At 42.6% G+C, this 23,736-nt stretch overlaps 3 protein-coding genes across 3 annotated transcripts; all 3 read left to right on the top strand.

Moving 5' to 3' along the window:
• The first annotated feature begins 344 nt into the window (after positions 1–344).
• On the top strand, positions 345–9,485 carry LOC141425177 (olfactomedin-4-like). The gene is given in 9 exon segments (XM_074081665.1): positions 345–1,195; positions 3,262–3,340; positions 5,051–5,215; positions 6,029–6,253; positions 6,426–6,572; positions 6,869–7,056; positions 8,764–8,774; positions 8,777–9,241; positions 9,244–9,485. Coding segments are annotated over 9 exon segments (2,373 nt in total).
• A 2,695-nt stretch (positions 9,486–12,180) lies between these two features.
• Ubqlnl (ubiquilin like) lies at positions 12,181–14,061 on the top strand. The gene has a single exon (XM_074066922.1). It carries the CDS (start codon positions 12,181–12,183, stop codon positions 14,059–14,061), a length of 1,881 nt encoding a protein of 626 aa, XP_073923023.1.
• A 7,306-nt stretch (positions 14,062–21,367) lies between these two features.
• Ubqln3 (ubiquilin 3) lies at positions 21,368–23,398 on the top strand. Its single transcript, XM_074066920.1, has one exon. It carries the CDS (start codon positions 21,368–21,370, stop codon positions 23,396–23,398), a length of 2,031 nt encoding a protein of 676 aa, XP_073923021.1.
• Positions 23,399–23,736: the final 338 nt, after the last annotated feature.

The raw sequence follows: 23,736 nt of genomic DNA, 5'->3' as shown, positions 1-23,736 counted from the left end.
ATTCTATCCAGAGGAGAAGACTGTCAGAAGAGTATGGTGCTTAGTCAGATGAATTTTGGCTCAAATCTTACGATTTCTACTTACCAGCTATGTGACTAGTGTCTGTTAACCTCTTAGAAACCAAATTCTTTGATCCACAATTGGGAACATTAGCAAATGCACAAGACTGTTAGAAAATCTGCTGTTCCATATATGACAAATTCCTACAAACGTGCCCAATACAGTGCTCAGAAAATTCTATAGAATCTCAACCCTTGATCCTTACCCCTATAGCACTAAAATCTCGGTAGAACTGGTAGATGGTTCTCACAGGCCAGGCCCTGCATGCCTGACTTTCTGTGCCCATGTGCCTGCTGTACATGGCAGCTTTGGTAGAGAATGCCCTTCTACTTGGGCTGTTGGCAACTGACAAAGCCCTTCGGGCTCCCATGTACCAGTTTCTGGGGCTTCTGGCAACTGCTGACTTGATTCTGGCCACATCCACAGTGCCCAAAGCTCTGGCAGTGCTCTGGGGCTTATCAGATGAGATATCCTTTGGGGCCTGTCTAGCCCAGCTCTTTGTTGCCCATGTGGCCTTCATTGCTGAGTCCTCAGTGCTGCTGGCCATGGCTGTGGACCGCTATGTGGCTATTTGCCACCCTCTGCACTATGGGGCCATGCTGACACCACGTGTAGTAGGTATAGTGGCTGTAGCTGCTGTGACTCGTAGTGCCTGTGTCATGATACCTCCTGTGGTCCTGCTCCAGAGACTGCCTTACTGTGGGCAGAGGGTCCTACCACATACCTACTGTGAGCACATGGGTGTGGCACGCCTAGCATGTGGTGACACACGCCCTAACATCTGGTATGGACTGGCCACTACACTGCTTTCCCCAGCCCTAGACCTAGGGCTCATAGGTGCTTCCTATGTCCTTATTCTCCGAGCTGTCTGCCGTCTGCCATCCCATGGTGCCTGCCACAAAGCCCTGAGTACTTGTGGGGCCCATGCCAGTGTCATTATTCTTTTCTACACACCTGCCCTCTTTTCCTTCCTGGCGCACCGTTTTGGCCACCACACAGTGCCTGCGCATATGCACATCTTACTGGCTAACCTCTACGTGGTGGTTCCCCCTGCCCTCAATCCTGTGGTCTATGGAGTACGAACTCAGCAGATTGCTCAGAGGCTTAGGCACTTTCTTCGGCTCTTCTGGACAGGGTTAGTAAGAAGAGTGGGCCCTGAGAGGTCCTCCCCACAGGAATGAAGACTCTATTTTATCTGGCATGTGCTCGCAGATGACCAAGTGAATGTTACAAGGCTCAACTAGAACTCTGACCAAGGCATCTCCATTTTCTGTCCCTAGGAGGCCCTTTGCTCACCCCAACCCATTCCTGTATTTAGCAATGTAGGCAGGCAGAGTACATTGTATAGACCTTTCCCTGCCTGGCTGTACCTGCATAGTCTACTCTTCCTCCACCTCCATGAGTGAATCACACAAATATAGATGAGTTGGGCCTCGGCCATGATGCATAAAGAGTCTACAGACAGAGACAGACTGGTGAAGGAAGCTCTGTACAGTGTCTTCCACTAAGCAGGAACTCCATGTTTCCTGAAGGGATGAAGACAGAAGAGTTTGGGAAATGGTGTAAACAAAAGAACACAGCTCTGGAAAATGACTTGATTTCTGACCTGGCTGATTAATACCTAACTCCCAGGTTCTGGATACCTGGGAAGGGACTTTACCATAGTATGACTACCTTCCCAAAGTTGTTCCCCAAATCTGATCAGATGCTGAGGCTACTCTGACTTTTCCAATTTGTGCCTCATACTGGCAGTTGTAGTTGGTAAAATATGGAGTATGACATCATGCTCTGTCTGTTCTCCAACCTGCCCTTCCCTCGATCCCTTCCTCCATAAGGAACCATAAGGTGCCTTCATAAGGCACCACCTGGACACTTAACCTGGATGGTTTCCCACTCCATGTATTTTAGGTTTCCCAACCAAATTTAAGATAACCTCTCTGCTTCTCTGTATCTATGGCTACAGCAAGGCCAGGAGTTGATTGAGAATGACTTTCTGGCCTTGGGTAGGGAGTCAGAGGGTGTGACCCTATAAAGCAAGATATGATTTCACGTCAAGGGTTCCCCAAAAATTTTCTGGGAATGTCTTCCTGGAGACTTATATTCACCTAAATTCTTGAATTTTTTTCCCACAAAGGGAAATAGAGCCTTCATATACCTTTTTTTTTTTTTAAACCAGGCATATGCCAGGGAATGAATTGAAAAGGATGAGATAGGTTTATGCTAAGTGGAATAATATATGAAGTCAAGGGCACTATTAGAAGCAAAGAAACAAAAAAGGGTGCAGATAGTAGAGTTACAGAGACCAAATTCTTCAAGAGAAAAGTGGAATGATACATTTTATAGGAAATGGTTCATACTTTCATAGGAAATCTGACATCTCCCAGGAACCTGAATAAATTTGAGATTCCTAATTGATAATTATTAAGTGAGACAGCAGAAGAGGAGAGAGTGACTTGTAAGAGGTCCAGGTCTGAGGAACAAAACTATTCCTTCACTAAAATAATATCCACTTGAGAGGCAAAGAATTTGAGCTTCAGTAGCCTCCTGTGGCAGATCACAAAATATTGGGTGGGACTTTTTTGGAAGACAGGTAGCTGAGGCTATGGGCATCCAGACTAGCAGAGTTAAGGGGAGTTTTTGGATAGGGGAATGGGATGGAAAAATTTTGAGTACCTAGGATAGAAGAGGAGGCAAATGACTAGGGGTAAGACATGGTATTTAACGGAGCAATCCAGGATAATGTTGCAAGATCAGTTTTCCCCAGGTATATACTTTGGCTTTCATCCAAGAGCAAACAGTTAAGAATATGGCTTCTGTCCTCATGATTAAGCAGGTAAGGTTGCATTTCCTTCTAGAGTTCACTCCCTCAAAGTTGAGGGAAAGACAATAATCCCTTTTGAAGGGGACCCATGCCAAGGCCCCTACAGGATGTCTCAAGTTTACTTAATCTGTTTGGACAAGAGGGCCTGGAGGGTAGAGATATCTCAGCCTGGGGAGAGATGAAGATGACCTTATTTTTGTAATGGGAAACCTACTTCCACCCTTGTTTGGAGGCATCAGTTTGTCACAATTCTTTTTCCCACCCTTACAAGACCCTCCCAACATCTTCTCAGGTGTCAGTCTTTCAGATATTGATTATTCAGTATTTGTACTGGAGATAAAAGCCCAGAGGAGTCCTAGGGACTTACTCCACTCTTGCAGCTGGGGCAAAATACAGCCTGCTCCTACTCTTCTGGCCACTCTACTGCTGCTGCCCCTGGTACTCTCAGGACAGCTTCAGGTATACACAGAGGGTGGAGGGATCACAAGTAGGTAGGGGAGATACTTCTGTACTTAGGTGAGTTTCCTTTTCCACTCTGATCCTGTACAAGTGACCCCAGGTCTTTGGAGAGAGCAACAGTAGAGAGAGGGAGGGAGGATGAGCACAATTTTGCTCTGATTTTCCTTTGGCTGATTCAGGCATAGGGTGAGTGAGACAGAAGACAAGGCAAAGACAATAGAAGAAAGAGCTATAAGCTATACTCTTGGCTCAGTTATAAAGACTTCTTTTCCATAAAAATCTTTCATATTTTTCCCATGCTAAGGGTAATGGTGGCCAGCAGACCATTCTAGACTATGCAATCATTGCTTCATTTTCCACCCCATCTAAACTATTGAGAGGAAGTTTCAGGATGAAGATATAGTCAAAGTAAACTATGTATGCCAGGGCCAGAAAAGTTCTGGGATGGGGAATGTCAGAGAAGTATGGTGGCCACATATTTAGTTCTTGAAGATTTATAAGGAAACTCTAGCTGGTGCCACAGGCCTAATTTAAACATTAGGAAGGAGTTCTCAATTTAATGCTACTCACCCAGTTTCAAAATGGTACTGGGGAAATATAGACTTAGAGAATTATAATAACAATATAAGTGATTGTATCAGAGGCAGACAGCCAGTATTCTAAGTGTATTGCAAATATTCTCTCCCTCCCTCTTCCTCCTCCTCCTTCTCTTTCTCTCTCTCAAACAACAAAGTAAATGCCATAATTTCCAAAAGTATACATTTGATGACACCAGGGCACAGAAAAATTAAATAATTTATTCTATGTCAACAGTCAAAATTAGAACTTAAGAAGTATAGTTATAGAGTCAGTGGGTTTATGAGCATGAAGGGTACATGCTAAGCAAGGGAAAGAAGACCTCAGATTATGAGTCTCTTGGTACTAGTACTTTCCCTTATTTTACTTAGCTGAGGTGAGAGATCTGTCTCCCACCCTCTCCCTTTTGGCCTGAACTGAAAACCTGCCTTTATATAGGTTGGAGCTCTGCAGCTCCTTTGGTGTGAGAGCACAGGAGCTAGAATTAAGATGAAATCTAGGGGCAGTTTGCATCTTTGTCTCTTATTGATCATGCAACTTTGTAAGATATTTGTAGCCTCCTACCCTCCTATTTTTCAACTATAAAATATGGATTTTAACTCACCTCATGTCTTGTTCTTGTGAATGTTAAATATTAGTTCAGACTCTGATGTCTCATGTGCTGTTACTGTTAATTCCCTTGATAATTGGGAACTCTGTGCCTTCTTTCTTTAAGACAAGGTGAAATTATGGGAGTCTGTCAAATTCCTGCTGTGGGGAAGCAGAAGAGGACTCAAGCTGTGTCCCTAACACTTCTATAGGTCATCTTTGCTTCCTTTTGTAGAACCTTAAGGAAAACTTGGGTTCCAGCTATGTGAACTGCAGTCAGATCCAGCCAGTGCATGAGGTAGGGTGACAGTAGCCCAACAAATAGGAATTAGAAGGGGATTAAGCACTAATTCTGGGAAATTAAAAAAGCAACTCAAACTGACAGATGGATACCAAAATGGCAATAAGAGCCCCCTGTGCAAAGAGAAATTTTCTCTGGCACTTCAGAGCAGGGTTAGTGTCTTCTCTTTCTTCTTATTCTCAGACAGCATGTGTGCTACAACCTACTTCATTATACTTAGTGTGCCTTTGGCCGTGGTTTTCCAGCTGGTGAGAAATGGGTTAAACTCGGTGGATAAAGTCATATGCCACTGTGTGGTCCACTTGCCCAACAATTCAATTCTTTTGCACCAGCTAGAGCAGCTACAAAGTATAGCACAGGAACTCATTGGCAAGTATGACAGAAACTGTCCAAGGTTAAGTGCTGGAACTGTGGGCTGCAGGGCTGGGAGCTATCTAGGCACAACCTCTCTTGGATTTAGCATGGAGATGAGTCCTGGTAGTAGAGAAGAAGCTAAGGAAAGCACATCCCTTATCTTTGACATGAATCTTAGGATGAAGGGCAAATTAAGAGTTGGATAACAGTGGTAGTAACAGCAAAGAAAATATTAGTGGTGCTTCCTACAAAAATGGGTATGGTCCAGTAGGAGATTAGAAATGGGGATCTTAGGCACAAATACAGACTAATCAAAGGGTTGGAAATTAAATGACAAATACAAAGGAGGCAGGAATGAATTTGAGTTGAAAAGTTAAAATAAGAGCTTTGTGTAGAGTGGAAGGACTTGTAATTGGAAAGCTTGGAATTGACCCTACAATAAGAACAAATGAACAGAAGTGTTCCATTAACAGTGTAGTATGGTCAGTGGTTTAGTGTACTTTCATTTGGTGAGTGCCTGGGGAATCTTCATGGGATGTGGTCAGATTGGAACCTGGAAGTCTGTCCAGTTATTTTCATGCACTAACCCAGTCTTGAGGGATGGCTTTAACTAGGAATGGGAAAAGAGAATGTGAAAGCTTTTAAAAGGATGATGTGAGTATAGCAGTTTTTTCTTTCAGTGAAAAGAAAGGTATGAATGACCTCAGTTGTGAAGTGGGTATAATATTAACACTTATCTCAAGGATTATCTAAGAAAAAAATCAAGTAACATAATAGGTATGAGAGTGCTTTGTAAGTTGTGAATGTATGAGAAGAGCCACAGGGTCCTTGACATTTAGAAGGCTTTGTATCCATCCTCCTATGCCCAGGGTAGTGAGTGTGCACATGCCATTGAAGATCAAGATACCCAGGCCCTGAAAATGAGACACACCCTGGAATTCAAGCATCCCAGTGCTGTTGTTTCCCTCTATGAGAACTCAACCTTCAACCTGCTGCTCCTGGAGCTGGAGGGAGCACAGCATTTGGCAACCCAGCTTAAAGTCAATGGAGGAATTAGTGGGGCTGCAGACGTCCTCCACCAACTCCAGGGCCAGGTAGGTGGATAGATTAAAGAACCCTCCTTTGTTTTCACACATATTCAACAATTTCCAAAATCATTTCTTTTTGGAGAAAAAGACTCTCTGAGTCTTCTCTGAGGAATTGAGAGTCCGACTCAGTTCTTAAGAACATTTGGTGACCCTCATTGCTGGTGTCTTATTTCCTTAGGTGACTAATGCCAGTGTCTTCCTGAAGCTTCTGGCTAACTCTAACCAGTGCAGCTTCAGTGCTTTCCAACAAGAGGTAGATGTCCTTGAGGGCGGACTAAGTGTGTGTGAGAAGAAAAAGGAACAAGGACAAGCCTCCATATACACTGTCCCCTGCCCCCACACCTGCTGAATTCACAGACTGAATTTTTCAAGATCTTGTTTCTCCAGTGTCAGGGTAAGGCAGGATTGTCTATAGCCTATTTAGAAGAGGGCAGTAAAGATCCTGATGGGGAGAAATACTCAATTTCTTTACTTTGTGTGTTGTTAGGGTATGCAGGTCAAGATTGATATATTTGTACACACAGGCATACCCATACACACAGACAGATGAACACCACCTAATTATGCTCTATTAATGCTAAATCAACTTGTTTATATACTCTCTGTGGGTTGTAAACCTAGCTCATAGGTTGCCTGTTCTCTCCTGAAGGTTCCTGTGCCCAGGGAGGCCTCCAAAATGTCAGCAGACCCCTTGCATTGAATCTCAATTGGAGGGGCATCTCATATAAAGCAGGTACTTGGGGCCGAGACTCAGCACTCAATCCAGCCTCTTCCCTTTACTGGGTAGCCCCTCTGTGTGCTGATGGCAGGTGAGTCCTGGATGATCTTTATTCAACACCCAGGTTCATTTGAAATGTTCCCTACCTTTACCCCAGCAGATGTCTTTGTTGCCTCAGCCCACATTCCTCTCCAATCTGTCCTGGACTTGATAGATCATCTTCTAATATTCTTCTCACGGGATAAGTATGGCTGAGACTGTCCTGACCTTCCAGTATCTGAAATTTTTTAATCTTATCATGAACCAAGGATGATTCTGTTTCTGGGCTGATCCTATTTCAACGACAAACTCTTCTGTACCTTGACCTTACAATCTTAACTTCTTGCTTAGAAGAACTTAAGGGACTGATCCTGGCTAAACCTGAGATTTGGAGTTAAGATTGACTTGAGTTTGAGTCTTAGTACTGCCACTTAAGCTATGTGACTTTGGAGAATAGGACCATTCTCAGCTACCTATAATGTGATGATAACTAAATATATGAGAAGACTGAAGGAAATTACATAGAAAAGTATGGACAGCATAGAATACAATGACAAATATTTCTTAGATAAAGAATGGCTAAATGAGTCAAAGAATAGATGAATAAGCCCTCCAGTGCCAACCTGGCTAGGGAGGCAAGAATAACTCACAGGATTTAAAGTCAGTATACTGGAAGTGTAGTACGGACCCAGTTAAGTAGTTCATGGAAGGGTTAAATGAGTTATTGAAAAGCCTCAAATGAAGCTCATCTGAAAAGGATTTAGCATTAGTGATAGTAGTGTTTCCCAGTTCCTCATAAACACTTTATATCATATGAAATATATCAATATGCCTTTGTTCTTTGAATCATCTCCAAATTCTAGTTGATAATTTAAGACTTGCTCCCCAGTGTTAAGAAATAAGAATACTCATAGGTTACTGAACTTAGGTCACCCTTCAGAATGACCTCATGATCATAAACATCCCTGAATCCAGCTCCAGAACTATGTCCCACTATAGGACACACGCATCTTAAGGGCGGGGGAAGGCAGTGGAGTCTAGTTACCGAAGAATTTCCATAAAGAATAAAAAATATTATCTACAATTTGTTGACTGCTCACTTTGAGATGAATATTATACTAATTGTTTTCTTTGCACTATTTTGTCAGTACTGACAATCAATGAGGTGGGTTATTTTGATATTCCTTTTATAGATTTCACTTATAATCTGTGTGACATTAAGCAAAGTACTTAACCTTTCTGAGATCTAGCCCATAATCTGTAAGAATAAAATCTACCTTACACTATTTTATTATAATTAAGCCCAACAGGCACTGCAGCTGTTATTATTATTGTAACTGTTATTTTTAACAATTATTTATTTTGCCATAATGCATAGTAAGTAAAAGAAGACGGATTAAAAACTCAATTATGCTTGATTTCAAAGTCCCTGCTCTTAACTGGTACATTAGACTGCACATTTTTTTTTTTTGGTGGGAATGTGTTTTGAATTCATGGCTTCACACTTGTACAGCAGGCACTCTACTGCTTGAGCCATACCTCCAGTCCATTTTGCTCTGTGTATTTTAGAGATGGAGTCTTGTGAGCTATTTGCCCATGCTGGTCTTGACCTACAATCCTCTTGATCTCAGCCTCCCAAGTATAGCTAGCATTGCAGGTATGAGCCACTGCACCTGGCAAGGCTGCCCATTTTTATAGCCCTTCATTACTCTTCTTGTTATAGTCACCTAATGATTCTGATGTGGGGGTTTTGGTCTAGGTACTTTGACTTCATCGGTTGCACAAATCTTATGACAATCTGGTGCTACTGAAGAACTATGAGCAGTGGAAGATGGGCTATGGTAATGGCAGTGGCAATACTGTGTACAAGAACTTTATGTACTTTAACTACTATGGCACAAGTGACATGGCCAAAGTGGACCTGTGTTCCAACACCCTAGTGCTGCTGTGCCCATTGCCTGGTGCCATCTACAGTAACCACTTCTCCTATGCTGGTGTGCCTTGGACAGACTTAGATTTTGCTGGTGATGAGAAGGGACTATGGGTGCTCTATGCCACTGGGGAGAGCAAGGGAAACCTGGTTGCAAGTCTCCTCAATGACAGCACCCTAGAAGTAGAGAACACATAGCACACCAACCAGTACAAGCCAGACCTGTCAGGAGCCTTCATGGTCTGTGGGGTGCTATATGCCTTACGTTCACTGAGCACTCACCAAGAGGAGATCTCCTATGCTTTTGACACACCACTGGCCAGGAGCACCACCTCAGCATCTTACTGGACAAGATGCTGGAAATGCTGCATGGTATTAATTATTACTCCTGGGACCACAAGCTTTATGTCTACAATGATGGCTTCCTAATGAATTATGACCTCACCTTCTTGACACTGAAGCCCAGGTCATGAAGACCATCAGTCAAAAGACCCTATGGGGCTTATGCTCCACCAAAATCTGTCAAGCTCAACAAGCCCCTTAGATCCTGAGACTTTAGGGCTGGACAAGCCGTTGGTAGAAGTATGTCTTTCCTCACCTCTAGGGGACCATTCCCTTAATGATTGAGAGACATTGATTATTTCTAGTTAGCTCTTTAGGTAATTAATATCTCAATCAAGAAATTAAAATTCTCTTTAATAATGGTCTGGGAGGATTTTATTGAGAAACAAAAAATTGTTAGCTAAGGAGGGACTGTGGTCATAGCTCAGTAAGAGCACATGCTTAATGTACACTAGCACGAAGGGTGGGAGGAGAAATTACCCAGCATCAAAAATTAAAAATACTTAGCTAGAAAAATGTTACCTTTTCTTTCTGATGTTTTGGCATCTCATGTCCTGTTTTTTAAAACTTATCAATATAGTTCCTAGAATTCTAGGATTATGTGACCTAAAATTCTCAGTGTCAAATTGAGAGCATCTAATTCTAGTTCAGAAGATGCATGGAAGCTGGTTATGAGAGTGGGATATGGATATTTTCTCTCATACACTGGCCCTTCCACGGGGTTTCTGGAAAGAAAAAGGCAGGGTCTTGGTCTAAAGGTACTGTCTTTGCTTAATCTCAGTTTTGAGTACAATTGAAAGACGGGCTTAAGCCTGAGTCCTTTTCTGGGAAGTGAGCATTTTATAATTGGTAACTGAACTGGTGAATATGGGTATGATCTGATATAGATTGGACAGAGAGTCCAGACATTCCCAATAAAGAGTTCTTGGTGTGATTGCAGGCAGTCTCTTGACCCTGTGTCTGTCGTTTCTTTGCTCTTCTTTAATACACTGAGAATGAGAACAGAGGGGTTCAAACTCTCTGTATGTACCTTATCTGTGTAAATAGTAGTGTTTTCCCCTCCAGGCAGAGGATTCAGGCCCTGAGATCTTCCCAGTCATATACAGTATGCATGTAGGGTTGGAAGTGTGGCTCAAATGGTAGAGTGCTTGCCTAGCAAGAACAAGGCCCTTAGTTTAAACCCCAGTACCACCAAAAAAAACAGAGTATGCATGCACTTTCACAACGCATATATTCACAAATATGCATCCACTAAAACATGTGTTTTCTCATTCTTGTATATAAAGATCCCACCTACACCCAAACTTTAACATAGATATTTAGCATACCCAATAATAGTTAACTCATCAGCTTCCCAATGAAAAGTCAAACACTAGCTCGAAACTGAATCTGGCTTTTCAGTTGTTGAACCTGTTGCCTTTAGGAATTACACTACTAACCACTTTTACTCCTACTTCTTGCTTTACAGGTACCTCTTCCTCTTAATGCTTTGACATAAAGGTGAGCACTTCAGAGTGAACAAGAATACTGAGGTAAATCTTCTGAAAATTCTGTTTTGATTGCATGCAGAAAAGATCAAACCATATGTGAAATATGTGAATAAAAAGTGTCTTACAAGTACTTGCCTTTAGCTTGGAGGGCTTCTATAGAGTATCTCTGGCCAAACCTATTCCTGCTTCATAGAAAGGAGGAAATCATGTAACCACCACATGGGAGCACTCTCAATTAAGTCTAGAACCCCAAAATCTAGTCCCCAAAGAAAAACATAACCTCCACTGCCATATAAGAAAGACCTTTGTTCTTATTCTATCTTCCTTTTTAATACTTGCTCTTTCCAGATTACTAGCAAAATTAATAAACTCCTCTCTGTGTTACTGTCTCCATTCTTACTCTCAGGTATATATATATATATATATTTTTAAAATTGTTTCAGTAGATCCAACATTTTATAGAGGCTTGACATCGCTATAAGAGGTCTACAGATAACACTATACAGAAATACAATTCAACATTTCATTACAAAAGTTTGTTTACTATTATTATTATTATGGTACTTGGATTTGAACCCAGGGTTTTGTGCTTATGCTCTACTGCTTCAGCCATGCCTCTAGCTCTTTTTGCTCTGATTATTTTGGAGATAGGGACTCACTTTTGGCCGAGGCTGCCTAGACTGCTATGTTCCTGTTTTATGCTTCCTGCCATCCCTGGGATGACAGGTGCACATCACTACATCCAGATATTGTTTGAGATGGGGACTTGCTAACTTTTTACCAGGGCTGACTTGGAATTGTGATTCTTCTAATCTCAGCCTCCCAGGTGGCTAGGATTATAAGTATAAACCACAGGCACCAAGCTTAGTATTATTTTCTTTACTGGGAAATTTTGTCTCCATTTTTTTCTGGACAAATGTCTTATTTTATTTTGAACTCAGAGCCTCACACTTGCTAGGCAGGTGCTCTTAGTATTTGAGCCACTTCACTAGTTCTTATTTTATAATTGAGACTTATACCTACCTCCTCCCCAAATTCATCTCCTTCCTCCTGTCAGCTTATCTTGACATCTGTGGGGCTTAAATTGACATCACAATATCCCTTTTCTGAACAGGCCATGTCCTTAGGGGTGGGGAAGTGGGAGGGGCACATTATTTAGTCCACCCTGTACCAAGTAGGAATCAGTAGCCACGTCGGGCCTCAGCTAGGCCACATCTGGAGAACTGGGGTGAGGGTACACCATCATAAAATACTGACCACAGTATAGTCACTCATCCCTTTTCTGACAACAAGGAAACTTAACCTGTGGCCTGAGAACCCAACATCTACAACGGAGTCCAGCAGGAACATTTGTCTGCCCTCACCCCTCTGCCCTGCTTCTACCTGCTCCCTGTCAGCCCGCCCACTAAGATCCATGCCGCATGTCATCTCTCGAACAGCCAGGATGCCCCAGAGCAGGCGTCCTTCGGCTCTTCCTGTAGACAGGAATATCACTCCAACTGTCACTCGAGTGATAGTGAAGACACCAGGCAACCAAAAAGACTTTACAGTAGCTGATGATACCTCAGTGAGGCAGTTCAAGGAGAAACTATCAGCTCACTTCAAATGCCGAATGGACCAACTAGTGCTGGTCTTCATGGGTCGCCTTCTCAAAGACCATGACACATTGAGCCAGAGGGGTGTTGTGGACGGCCACACCATCCACCTGGTCATCAAGTCCAAGAATGGATCCAGATCCCTGGCCCATTCCTCTCAGAACCTGCCAACCAATGAGCCCTGCCGGCAGGACAGAAACACCAAAGGAAATAGCAGTGGGGTACGCCAACCTGCTGGTATGAGTCAAGCCCCGGTGGAATCAACCCTCCATGTGGAGCCTGATGCACCCAAGGCTCAGGACCTGGAAGCGGAAAGTCCACAATGCATAGCACAGATGCTGGAGAACCCTAACATTCAGTGGCTTCTGTCCAATTCGGAGGTCATAGAGCAGTTCATCTCAGCACACCCAGATATACAAGAATTGATGCAGCAGAACCCAGAAGTTTCTCACCTCCTTGATAATTCTGAGATCCTATGGCAGACTCTGGAATTGGCAAGGAGCCTTGCCATGATGCAAGAGATAATGCAAATCCAGCAACCTGCACAGAACCTTGCATATTCACTGAATCCACAGCCATACCTGGACTTACAGACAACTTCAGGTGAGAATAATGCTGTGAGTCAGAGCTATGCTGATTTCAATGACCAAATGATCAACAGCCTACAAGATCCTTTTGGGGGAAATTCTTTTACAACTCTCCTGGCAGGACAAGTGCTGGAACAAGTCCAGCCTTCACCCCTACCTCCACAACCACCCCAGGAGCACAGAGACCAACTCCCACAGCACCCTAAGACCAGGGCCATCTATACAAGTTCTCATGGTTTATCCTCGATCATCTCAAACAATGCCACCCCCAACAGGGTCAACCATACGTCTATGTCCAATACTGCCACCATCTCCACCAAGGGTCAAAGGCATGTCTGTGCCTTTCAGCAGCTAGCTGGGATACCAGCCCTACCTAGCACAGAAATCACCCAGGAGCTCCAGGAAGATGACACAGATGCCACCCTCTCTCTAGGCAGCTCTGAACAGAAGCTAGAGGAAGAGCTCCAGCTGTTGGACGAACAGGTCAGCTCCCAGATTACAGGAGGTATGATGAAATTGCTTGTGAGCCACCCTCATCTGGCAGCTCAGATGATGTCATTCATGAATATGCCTCACATGAGTGAACTGTGGAGGCAGCAGCTGCCCACATACTTGCAACAGTCACAGATTTCTGATCTGCTTTTAGCCCTAACCAACCCTAAAGCATCACAAGCAATATTACAAATTGAGCAGGGTCTCCAGCTATTGGCCACCGAGACTCCTGTTCTTCTGCCCTGGGTTGCACCGTACCTATGGGGCTTAGATTGGCTTCCTGCTCCTAGCTGCAACTACACTGACACAGTGCCCTTGGCCTGGAGTGTGCCAGACATGGCTGAGCCCAAGAGGCCTGAGTGCCACCACAAATCTGACATGGCTGAGCCCAAGAGGCCTGAGTGCCACTACACATCTGGAGCAATCCTTCAGAGTTTACAATCTCTATCCAGAGAACCTGCCCACCCTTTACAAGCCCCTGAGATTCGTTTCAGCAAGCAGATGGAAACTCTTCGTGTCATGGGATTTGTTGATCACCATGCCAATCTACAGGCACTCATTGCTACCAAGGGTGACACTAATGCTGCTATTCGCAAACTGAAGAGATCCCAGGGATTCTAACCACCATGCCTGCTTTCTACTTGCCTAATGACACATTGGATCATCTCATCTGCTGTTTCCGTCTTTCCTGATGCTTCCAACCAGAAGTCCAGGAACAGGAGAAACCAACCAATGCTTTCTCAACTGAATACTAGACCATTGGTCATGGCTGGAAGATCTTTCAATAAAATGGCTACACCTATTTGCTTTCATCTGAAGTTTGACTTTGTTTCTTCTGGGATTTGAACTCAGGCCTTGCAATTGCAAGGTAGGCACTCTACCACTTGAGCTAAGTCTCCAGCCCTTTTGTTCTGGTTATGTTGGAGATAAGGTCTTGCTTTTTGTCTAGGCCTTCTTGGGCTCTGACTCTCCTATTTTGTGCTTCCTGCTGTAGCTGGGTGATGTTGCCACCACACCCAGCTTTTTTTCCATTGAAATGGGGTCTCACAACTTCTCTTGCCTAGATTAGCCTGGAACTGTGATCCTCCTGATCTCAACCTCTCATGTAGCTTGGGATAGCGGATGCATGCCACCTCTCCCAGCTATTGGTTGAGATGGGGGGGAGGGGGTCTCACAAATTTTTGCTCAAAATATCCTTGAATCTTTTTTATTTGTTAATTTTTATTGTTTTATTTTTCATATGTGCACACAAGGCTTGGGTCAGTTCTCCCCCCTGCCCCCACCCCCTCCCTTACCACCCACTCTGCCCTTCCCTCTCCCCCCCACCCCGTCGATACCCGGCAGAAACTATTTTGCCCTTATCTCTGATTTTGTTGTAGAGAGAGTATAAGCAATAATAGGAAGGAACAAGGGTTTTTGCTAGTTGAGATAGGGATAGCTATACAGAGAGTTGACTCACGTTAATTTCCTGTGCATGTGTGTTACCTTCTAGGTTATTCTTCTTGATCTAACCTTTTCTCTAGTTCCTGGTCCCCTTCTCCTATTGGCCTCAGATGCTTTTAAGGTATCTGCTTTAGTTTCTCTGCGTTAAGGGCAACAAATGCTAACTAATTTTTTAGGTGTCTTACCTATCCTCATATCTCCCTTGTGTGCACTCACTTTTATCTTGTGATCAAAGTTCAATCCCCTTGTTGTGTTTGCCCTTGATCTAATGGAGGCTACTTAAAAAGCTAAACATTAATCTACCATTTGATCCAGCAATACCACTCTTGGGAATATACCCAAAAGACTGTGACACAGGTCACTCCAGAGGCACCTGCCCACCCATGTTTATTGCAGCACTATTCACAATAGCCAAGTTATGGAAACAGCCAAGATGCCCCACTACTGACGAATGGATTAAGAAAATGTGGTATCTATACATAATGAAATTTTATGCAGCCATGAAGAAGAATGAAATGTTATCATTCGCTGGTAAATGGATAGAATTGGAGAACGTCATTCTGAGTGAGGTTAGCCTGATCCAAAAGACCAAAAATCGTATGTTCTCCCTCATATGTGGACATTAGTATCTTTGAATCTTGATCCTCCCAATCTCAGCTTCCCAAGTAGCTAGAATTATAGGTGTGAGCCACCAGTGCCGACTTGGCTTTGTTTCTTTTGCAGAAAAGTCACTAAATGTGTTTGAGATCCCTGTTTTATATAACTCACACACACACATACACACACACCCCATGTGCAAGTATCAATATATAAAAAGAATCCCTATAACACATATAATGTTCATATATATATAAGAATATATATAGCCTATGACATATGTATACAGGTACACAGCTACACATAAATACCTAGAGACATGTGAACACAGACCCATGTGTAGGTGAACACTATCATAAATTACCTGTAGAGAAGGAAATACTACACAGACTCAAACATTTAGTTGTAAAGGTTGATATTTCATCATCAATTCCTCAAACCTGCATTGTTTAAGTTTGAAAGTGAAAGAAGAATGACCTGATGGGTCAGAGTAGGAAGAATTCACATGTGGACCAGGTCTTGATAAGTACTTACAACTGGAGCCTCGTACTAATTGCAGTTGCCATGATTATAGAACTTTGATGGGCTGTGGCTATTCTTCCTTTAGCAAAGAGAGATGCAGCTGCCACCATCTTCACTGCATATAGCACTCATTACAAATCCAGCCCTCCAGGGGACATGACACCCATGAGTATTACACCCTTCATATCTTCAGTTTGCAGCTTGCACTTTCCACAGTGGCCAAAGCCCTTCTTAGTACCCCAGCCTGGCAGGATACACAACCAATTATTGTTCAATTATTCAATTATTAAACAATAAGCTCTTTCTACAACTAATAAATCAACACAATGTTAGGCACTGAAGAAATAGCAATGACAAAACAAACATCTTTTATTTATGGACATTATTTTTGTGGAGACACAGAAAGTATTCAAATTAACTTATTGATATATTAGGTGGTGACAAGTGCCATGAAGAAAAATGAATCATGATTAGCTATTCTAATCAGAGTGATCAGGGAAGGCACCTCTGAAAAGATGACATTTGTTTGAGGTGAAATTAGAAGGAAATGGAATCTGAAAATGCATATCCCTAAAAGGGCAGAGAAGACTGTGCAAGAGTAAAAGTAGGGTTTGCCCATGTGTTTGAAGAGTCATAAGGAGACTGAAGTGGAATGAACTAAAAGGGGAGAGCACATAAAAGGGACTGCAAAGCTTTGTAGATCTGGTGAGAACTTCACATTTTTACTATGAATGTAATAGTCAACTGGAGGGCATATTAATTGCACACATTCAAATAGATCACAAAATCAAAAAAAAAAAAAACCCTGAAATTAAAATCCAAGGGTGATTCATTTCCCATGGCTCATTCAATTGCACAGAGAGCAATGTTCCTCATCTTGCATTTTTATTTTCATAGAAACCAACACTTTCTTTGATATGTTTCCTTGACTGTCTTCCAAATAGTTTTTCATTTGTATTAAGCTTTCAATGTAGTTCTGGAGTTTGCTAGAAAACTTTACTAATTTTAATTAATATTAACACACATTTTACAAATAATTGTTTTTATTAAAAAAGGAAAATGAGATCAAATAAATAAAGTTGTACCTTAAAAATTCTAAATCCCATAAAGAGTACATTCTGAAGAAGAAAATTCACTAGTGAGCAAAGGAATGGAATACTGTAACTCAATTTATCTGTTTGGCTGCTAAGTGAAAAATTGAATGTGGTTGAGGAAAACAGGAAAGCAGGGAAACTGCTCTTGCAATAGAGCTAATGAAAGATGCTAGTGTCTGGGACGTGGAGTGGGATCAGCAGAGGTGGTGAGAAATAATCTGTTTCTAAAGGGAATACAGAGATTTATGAACTCCTCACATACTACACATCCCCAACCTAGATATAACCATCAGCAGGAATGAAGGACAGGTCCACAATGTTTCTATTGCTTCTAACAAGCCAACTACTGAAAACTTTATTTCACTACCATAACTGGCCAAAAAGATAAGTGCCAAGAGAAAAATGATAGCTAATATCAACATTTATTTCTCCATTAGCACGTGTCTTTTAATCTGATTAACACTTACACCCTATTTACCTCATTTTATATAAAAATAATCCAAACGCTCCATGCCATTTTTTGAGACACTGTCTCCAGGGTCTCCCTCTGTTGTTCAGGCTGGCCTGTAACACATAATCCTCCTGTGTCAGCTTCCTGAGTGCTGGGATTACAGCTACGAATCACCACACCCAGAACTATGTCATCAGCTTTCTTGTTTTCATCTCACTATGCTCTGAAAATTCTCTCATCTTACTCATTTTCTGCTTATCATCACCAGTTCTCCAACCTTTCCAGTCTACCAAAACTTAGCAAAAGCAAGACCCTCGTATATCCAATTGTCTTTCCAAAACTTCCTTACCTGTTTGCTGTAATAGGTATCTGTCCACTGAAGACACTGATGCTTCAACAGAGTTGACGATTCATTTTCGATGGTCCTAGAAGGGGATAAATGTCATTCTTGCACCCTCTTCACTACTTCTTGATCCAAGTTCTCTAGCTTCAAGACTACTCCATAAGAGTAATGGACGGGGTTGAATGGACCAAATTAAAACATACTCATAGCAGGGATACACCAAGAAAACCCTATGAACATTGATTTAAGAATTAATAATGAACGATAAGATTGTAATATTGGTACAGTGTGTGTTGGGGGGTACTTGTGGGAGGGAGTGAATGAAGGAGATGAAGGTGAGGGAATATGGTTGATGGCCTTCATATACTTATGTGAAATAGAGCAATGAAACATTTTGCAACTTCTTTAAGAGGGGTGGGAGGGGGTACGGGGGAGAGACAGTGGGGACCGTCTTATCAATGTACTTGTGATTGTTACAATGAATATCCTCTACAATGAATATATCCTAATAAAAAAAATCCTCTATGATCCATTAATATCATTCTTGTATAATAATCACCAAGTAAACTCATCATGACTATATCCAACTCTGACTAATCTCTGCATAGGCAGAGAAAAGCACACAACACTGCTGAATAATTTTATTTAAGTTTATTACCAAAATTTTAAGAAACTTAAAATTTTATTTAAGTTTCTTGGTAATCTTAATTGTGTATTTCCAGTCGACGATTCTCACTAGAATCTACATCAGAATCACCAAGAGGCAGTGTTGATACAGATTTCTCAGCATATTCCAAAGATTTTGACACAGTCTAGAATGCGGCTTAAATTTTTCTTATTAAATTTTCAGCTGATGTGGGTGCTGCTGGTCCGGGACCACCCAGGGTAACCTGTTGTCTTAGTCGACTCTGTTATTTGAGATGGCCATTTCATACCTTTCCTGTTTGTCTCAAATCTTTAGTATCCTCTCCTCTATTCTAAATCTCACATGATATTTAACCTATGTTAACAAGATGACCAAAGGATTTAAAGGGACTTCTACAAGTGTCCACTGCGAAATGACCAACTAATAACATCTGTACCTTATACACTTGGATCTCCGTTCTTTTATAACTGATGAGCTGTCATGTTCATAAGCATAAGTCAAGCTCCCCACTAGGACATTTGGTTCCAATATCTCTAACCTATTTACTCAAAGACTTGTTTTTTCTGTGGTACTGAGGATCGAACCTAGGGTCTCGCGTACGCTAGACAAGTGCTCTGCCGGTGAGCCATGCCCTCTAGTCCTTGAGGATTTACTCTTGTAATTGTTTTCCTTCTTTCCTGCATCATTCCCCTCACCACCACTGGAATGTTCCTATCAAAATAAAACATGTGCTAGTCTCAAGAACAAAATGAGGAACACAAAAAAGTCCCTCATCCAACTTAGCCATCACTTTTCATTTCTCATTTATAATACTCTTATTCTCTTGTTTTCCATTGCATTTGCTTTTTTTTTTTTTTTTTTTTTTTTGATGTTTTTACTGAGGTTTGAATCAGGGCCTCAAGATTGCCAGGCAGGTGCTCTACCACTTGAGCCTCTGCCAGCCCTTTTTTTTGTTGAGTATTTTTGAGATAGGGTCTTGAGAACTGTTTGCCCTGGGTGGCTTAGAATCGAGGTTCTCCTGATTTCTACTTTCTGAGTAGCTAAGATTATAGGCATGAGCCGTTGACACTTGCTTGCATTTGCTCTTATTTTTTTTTTTTTTTTATTTCAATAGACACTTTATTAAGGAAGATATACACAAAATGTACCCCCACCCAGCACAACAATAAAAAAAGAAGATATGCGGATGGCCATTAAGTATATGAAAAGATAGTCAATGTCATTAACCATTAGGGAAATGCAAATTAAAACCAGAGTGAAATACAACTACACAGTATTTGAATTGCAAAGTTGAAAAGAGTGACCATTTGATATACTGGCTAGGGTGAAGAACAGGAATGCTCTTATATTCCTGGAGGGAATGTAAAATTGCTTGGAAGTTTCCTAAAAACTTAAACATAAAACTGCCATATGGTCTATTCCTAGGAATTTAACCAAGATAAAGAAAGCATATGTTTATGTACAAAGACTGGTACATGAATGTAAATAGCAGCTTTATTTGAAACAACCCCAAACTGGAAACAACCCAAATATCTATCCACAGAAACAAATTATGATATATGGATGGCTAAATTATAGGATAAGCAATAAAATAATGAACTATTGATAATAAAATAATGAACATGGATAAAGCTAAAATAATTATGCTGAATGAAAGAAGCTAGGCAGCACACAGAGTACTTACTGTACTATTCTATTCATTAAAAAATTTATAAAATGCAAATTAATCTCAATTACAGAAACAGAACAGTGGTTGCCTCTTTGGGGAGGAGGAGGATAGAAGTGGGAAAGAAAGGCCAAAATGGGGGTACAAGGAAACTTTGGGGGTTACAATGTGTTCATTATCTTGATTATGATGATGGTTTCCTGCATATATTTACACACATGTATATTTACATACATGTATCAACAGCTATTAAAGTTGCATTTGCTCTTAAACTCGCTCTAGTTAAGCTTTTGGCCTCCACCACTGTGCCATAGTGGGCCCCATAATGTTCTTCTGCTCTCTCTTTTATCAAATGCAGCAGTTAATTCTTAGTCCTCATTCTACTGACCTACCAGTATAATTTGATAGAGTTGGTTATTCTTTCTTTTCTGAAATTCTTCATTTTATATCTCTTTCTCTTTTCTGCCTTAATGTTTTATTTGTTCTATTCTTCTGAATTCTTATGATCTTCTAGACTTCTAAATGTTGTAGAGCCATAATTCTATCTCTTTCTCTGTATTCAATAACTTGCTAATTTTGATCAGTCCATGATCTTAAGTACTCTTTAAATGCTGATGAGCTCTAGACTTATAATTAGCTACTTTCGCACACCTCCATTTAGATATAAAATAAGAGATACATCTCAAATATATATAAAGTTGTTCAAAAACAAACAACCGTTCAAACAACCCAGGGATCCAGAGACCTTAGAGGAATCCTCAGAATCCATTGCGTGAGGTTGTGATGTCAGGACTGAGGTCACAGAGGTGACCTGATGGAGTGGGTTCCGGCCCAGAAGGCCTAAGGGGTAGCTGTGCAGCAAGATGAGGGCGGTTTGGAGCCCTGCATAAGAGGAAGGACGGGGCCACAGCTGATTGGTATGTATTCCCCAGATTGGACCTTTCTTCCTACCTTTGCCTCCTCATTTATCAATTGAAGACCTTTGTTTCTGGGTCCCAAATTTCCCTCCCCTGATCCCAATAGCTCTCAATTGCACAGTTCTCCAAAAACATCCTATCTTAGGGACTTTATCACTCCTTCCCTGTGGACCCTATAGTTTCCCTTACCCTGAAACTCAAGACCATCTTCATGCTCAACTTTTCTACTTTCACCACTGCCAAAAAGGATGATTTTAGTCTCCCATTCCCATTCCCACAGCTGTGTCCCCACAGACCTGGGTCTCCTGCTGCCCACCATGGCCAAAAGTGGAGAGGCTCTGCCACAGGACAGCCCAGCATCAGCTCAGAATCCCCACCTCATCAAGGTGACAGTGAAGACACCCAAGGATAAGGAGGATTTTTCAGTTATAGACACATGCACCATCCTGCAGCTGAAGAAAGAGATATCACAGCGCTTTAAGGCCCATCCTGATCAGCTGGTCCTAATCTTTGCTGGAAAAATCCTCAAGGACCCAGACTCACTGGCACAGTGTGGAGTGCGAGATGGCCTCACTGTTCATCTTGTCATCAAGATGCAGCGCCGCACCTTGGGCACTGAATGCCCAACTGCTTCAGTCCCTAACCTAGGCACAAGTCCTGGGTCACTCCCTCAGGCAAGTTCCATTTACCCAGCGGATGTGCATCCTACCTTCAGCTTAGGTGTCCTTACAGGTCTCAATGGGCTGGGCCTGACCTCTGGTAGCTTCCCTGATCAGCCAAGCTCACTGATGTGGCAGCATGTATCAGTGCCTGAGTTTGTAGCTCAGCTCATTGATGACCCCTTCATCCAGGGTCTGCTGTCCAACACGGGCCTGGTGCACCAGCTGGTTCTTGACAATCCTCATATACAGCAGTTGATCCAGCACAACCCTGAGATTGGGCATATTCTTAACAATCCTGAAATCATGCGACAGACACTGGAGTTTCTACATAACCCTGCCATGATGCAAGAGATGATGCGTAGCCAGGATCGGGCACTCAGTAACCTGGAGAGCATCCCTGGTGGCTACAATGTGCTTCGTACTATGTACACAGATATTATGGACCCAATGCTTAATGCAGTACAGGAGCAGTTTGGTGGTAATCCTTTTGTTACTACCACTTCTAATGCCACCACCACCAACAGTCAACCTTCAAGGACAGAGAATTGTGACCCTCTCCCTAACCCCTGGACTTCCACATATGGAGGCTCAGGTGGTAGGCAAGGAAGGCAGCCTGGGGACCAGGATGCATCTGAAATTAGAAATAGGGTTCCAAATTTTCTTGGTAACATAGGGTTTTTTGATTATTTCCAGCAATTACATGAGATTCCCCAGTCCCTGGGGCCTTATCTGCAGGGAACTACATCTGCCCCCAGCCCCAGCCAAGAACCACCACCACCAGGAAACAGAATTCCCCCAAGTTCACCATCATCCCAGGAAGCTGGGTCAGGTCAGCCTCTTCCCAAGGAGTCAGCAATCAAGGGAAAGTCCTCCTGCCCAGCTTTCCTGCAATACTCCCCAGAGAGCAGTACTGGACAAGGTGGAGGCCAAGATGGTGCAGGGAAGGGGTCTACTGGTCACAGCACCAGCATGCCTGATCTTGTTTCTGGGCTAGGAGATTCTACCAACAGGGCTCCATTTGTTCCTTCACCACCATCCCCCATGACAGCCACTTCTGGAGTCTCTGAGCCTCCCTGGTTATTCTCACCAGGTTATTCAAGATCTCAGAGGACAGCTGGCATGAATCAGGTCCCACAGTTGCAGGATGAGATGCACCAACATCTTCCGTTACTGCTACACCTTCAGTCAGCCATGGAAAACCCACGTGCCATGCAAGCCCTGCTGCAGATTGAGCAGGGTCTGCAAGTCCTGGCTACTGAAGCGCCTCATCTCCTACTGTGGTTCATGCCTTGGCTAGTAGGGCTGGGTAGTGCGGCAGAAGGTACAGAGTCTAGAGAAGGTGCCCTTATATCTGAGGATCCACACCTAGCCCCAGCTCCTCAGGTTTCACCAGCACAGGGTTCTGCAGAGCTAGGCTTCCCTTCCACTTCTTTTCTCCAGATGTTACAAGCCTTAACTAGCACCAATTCCCAGCAACTACAGCCTGAAGCTCACTTTCAGGTGCAACTCGAGCAACTGCGGGCCATGGGCTTTCTGAATTCTGAAGCCAATCTTCAAGCCCTCATTGCCACAGGGGGTGATGTAGATGCTGCTGTGGAGAAGCTGAGGCAGTCATAGGAGCCTTAGTTATTCAGAACATGTCTTTTCCTCTGTTCCTTTCCCCCATAACCTATTACCCTAGCCCTCCCTTTCTTGAATACAGCTGCACTATAAACCAAATTTACTACGATGCTCTTTACTGTGGAGACGATGTTGATCCAGAGTCAATGAGGAAGACTAAAAGCCAGAAATAGAGTGGGTGGGCTGTGTGTGACTCAACTACTCTCTCCACTCTGCTACTGTGGGGTCCCTGTCTGAGCTCTGTGTATGCCTGTCTTGAGATGCAATTACATCCAATCTCCAGTGTCAGCTGCTGCCTGAGTCTGATTTTTGTGGGCTATGAAAAAAGGGGAGCA

Source organism: Castor canadensis, chromosome 1 (assembly GCF_047511655.1).
Source record: "Castor canadensis chromosome 1, mCasCan1.hap1v2, whole genome shotgun sequence".
NCBI classification, from domain to species: Eukaryota; Metazoa; Chordata; class Mammalia; order Rodentia; family Castoridae; genus Castor; species Castor canadensis.
Note: the sequence above shows the minus strand (reverse complement) of the source record. Positions and strands in the feature narration are given on the sequence as shown.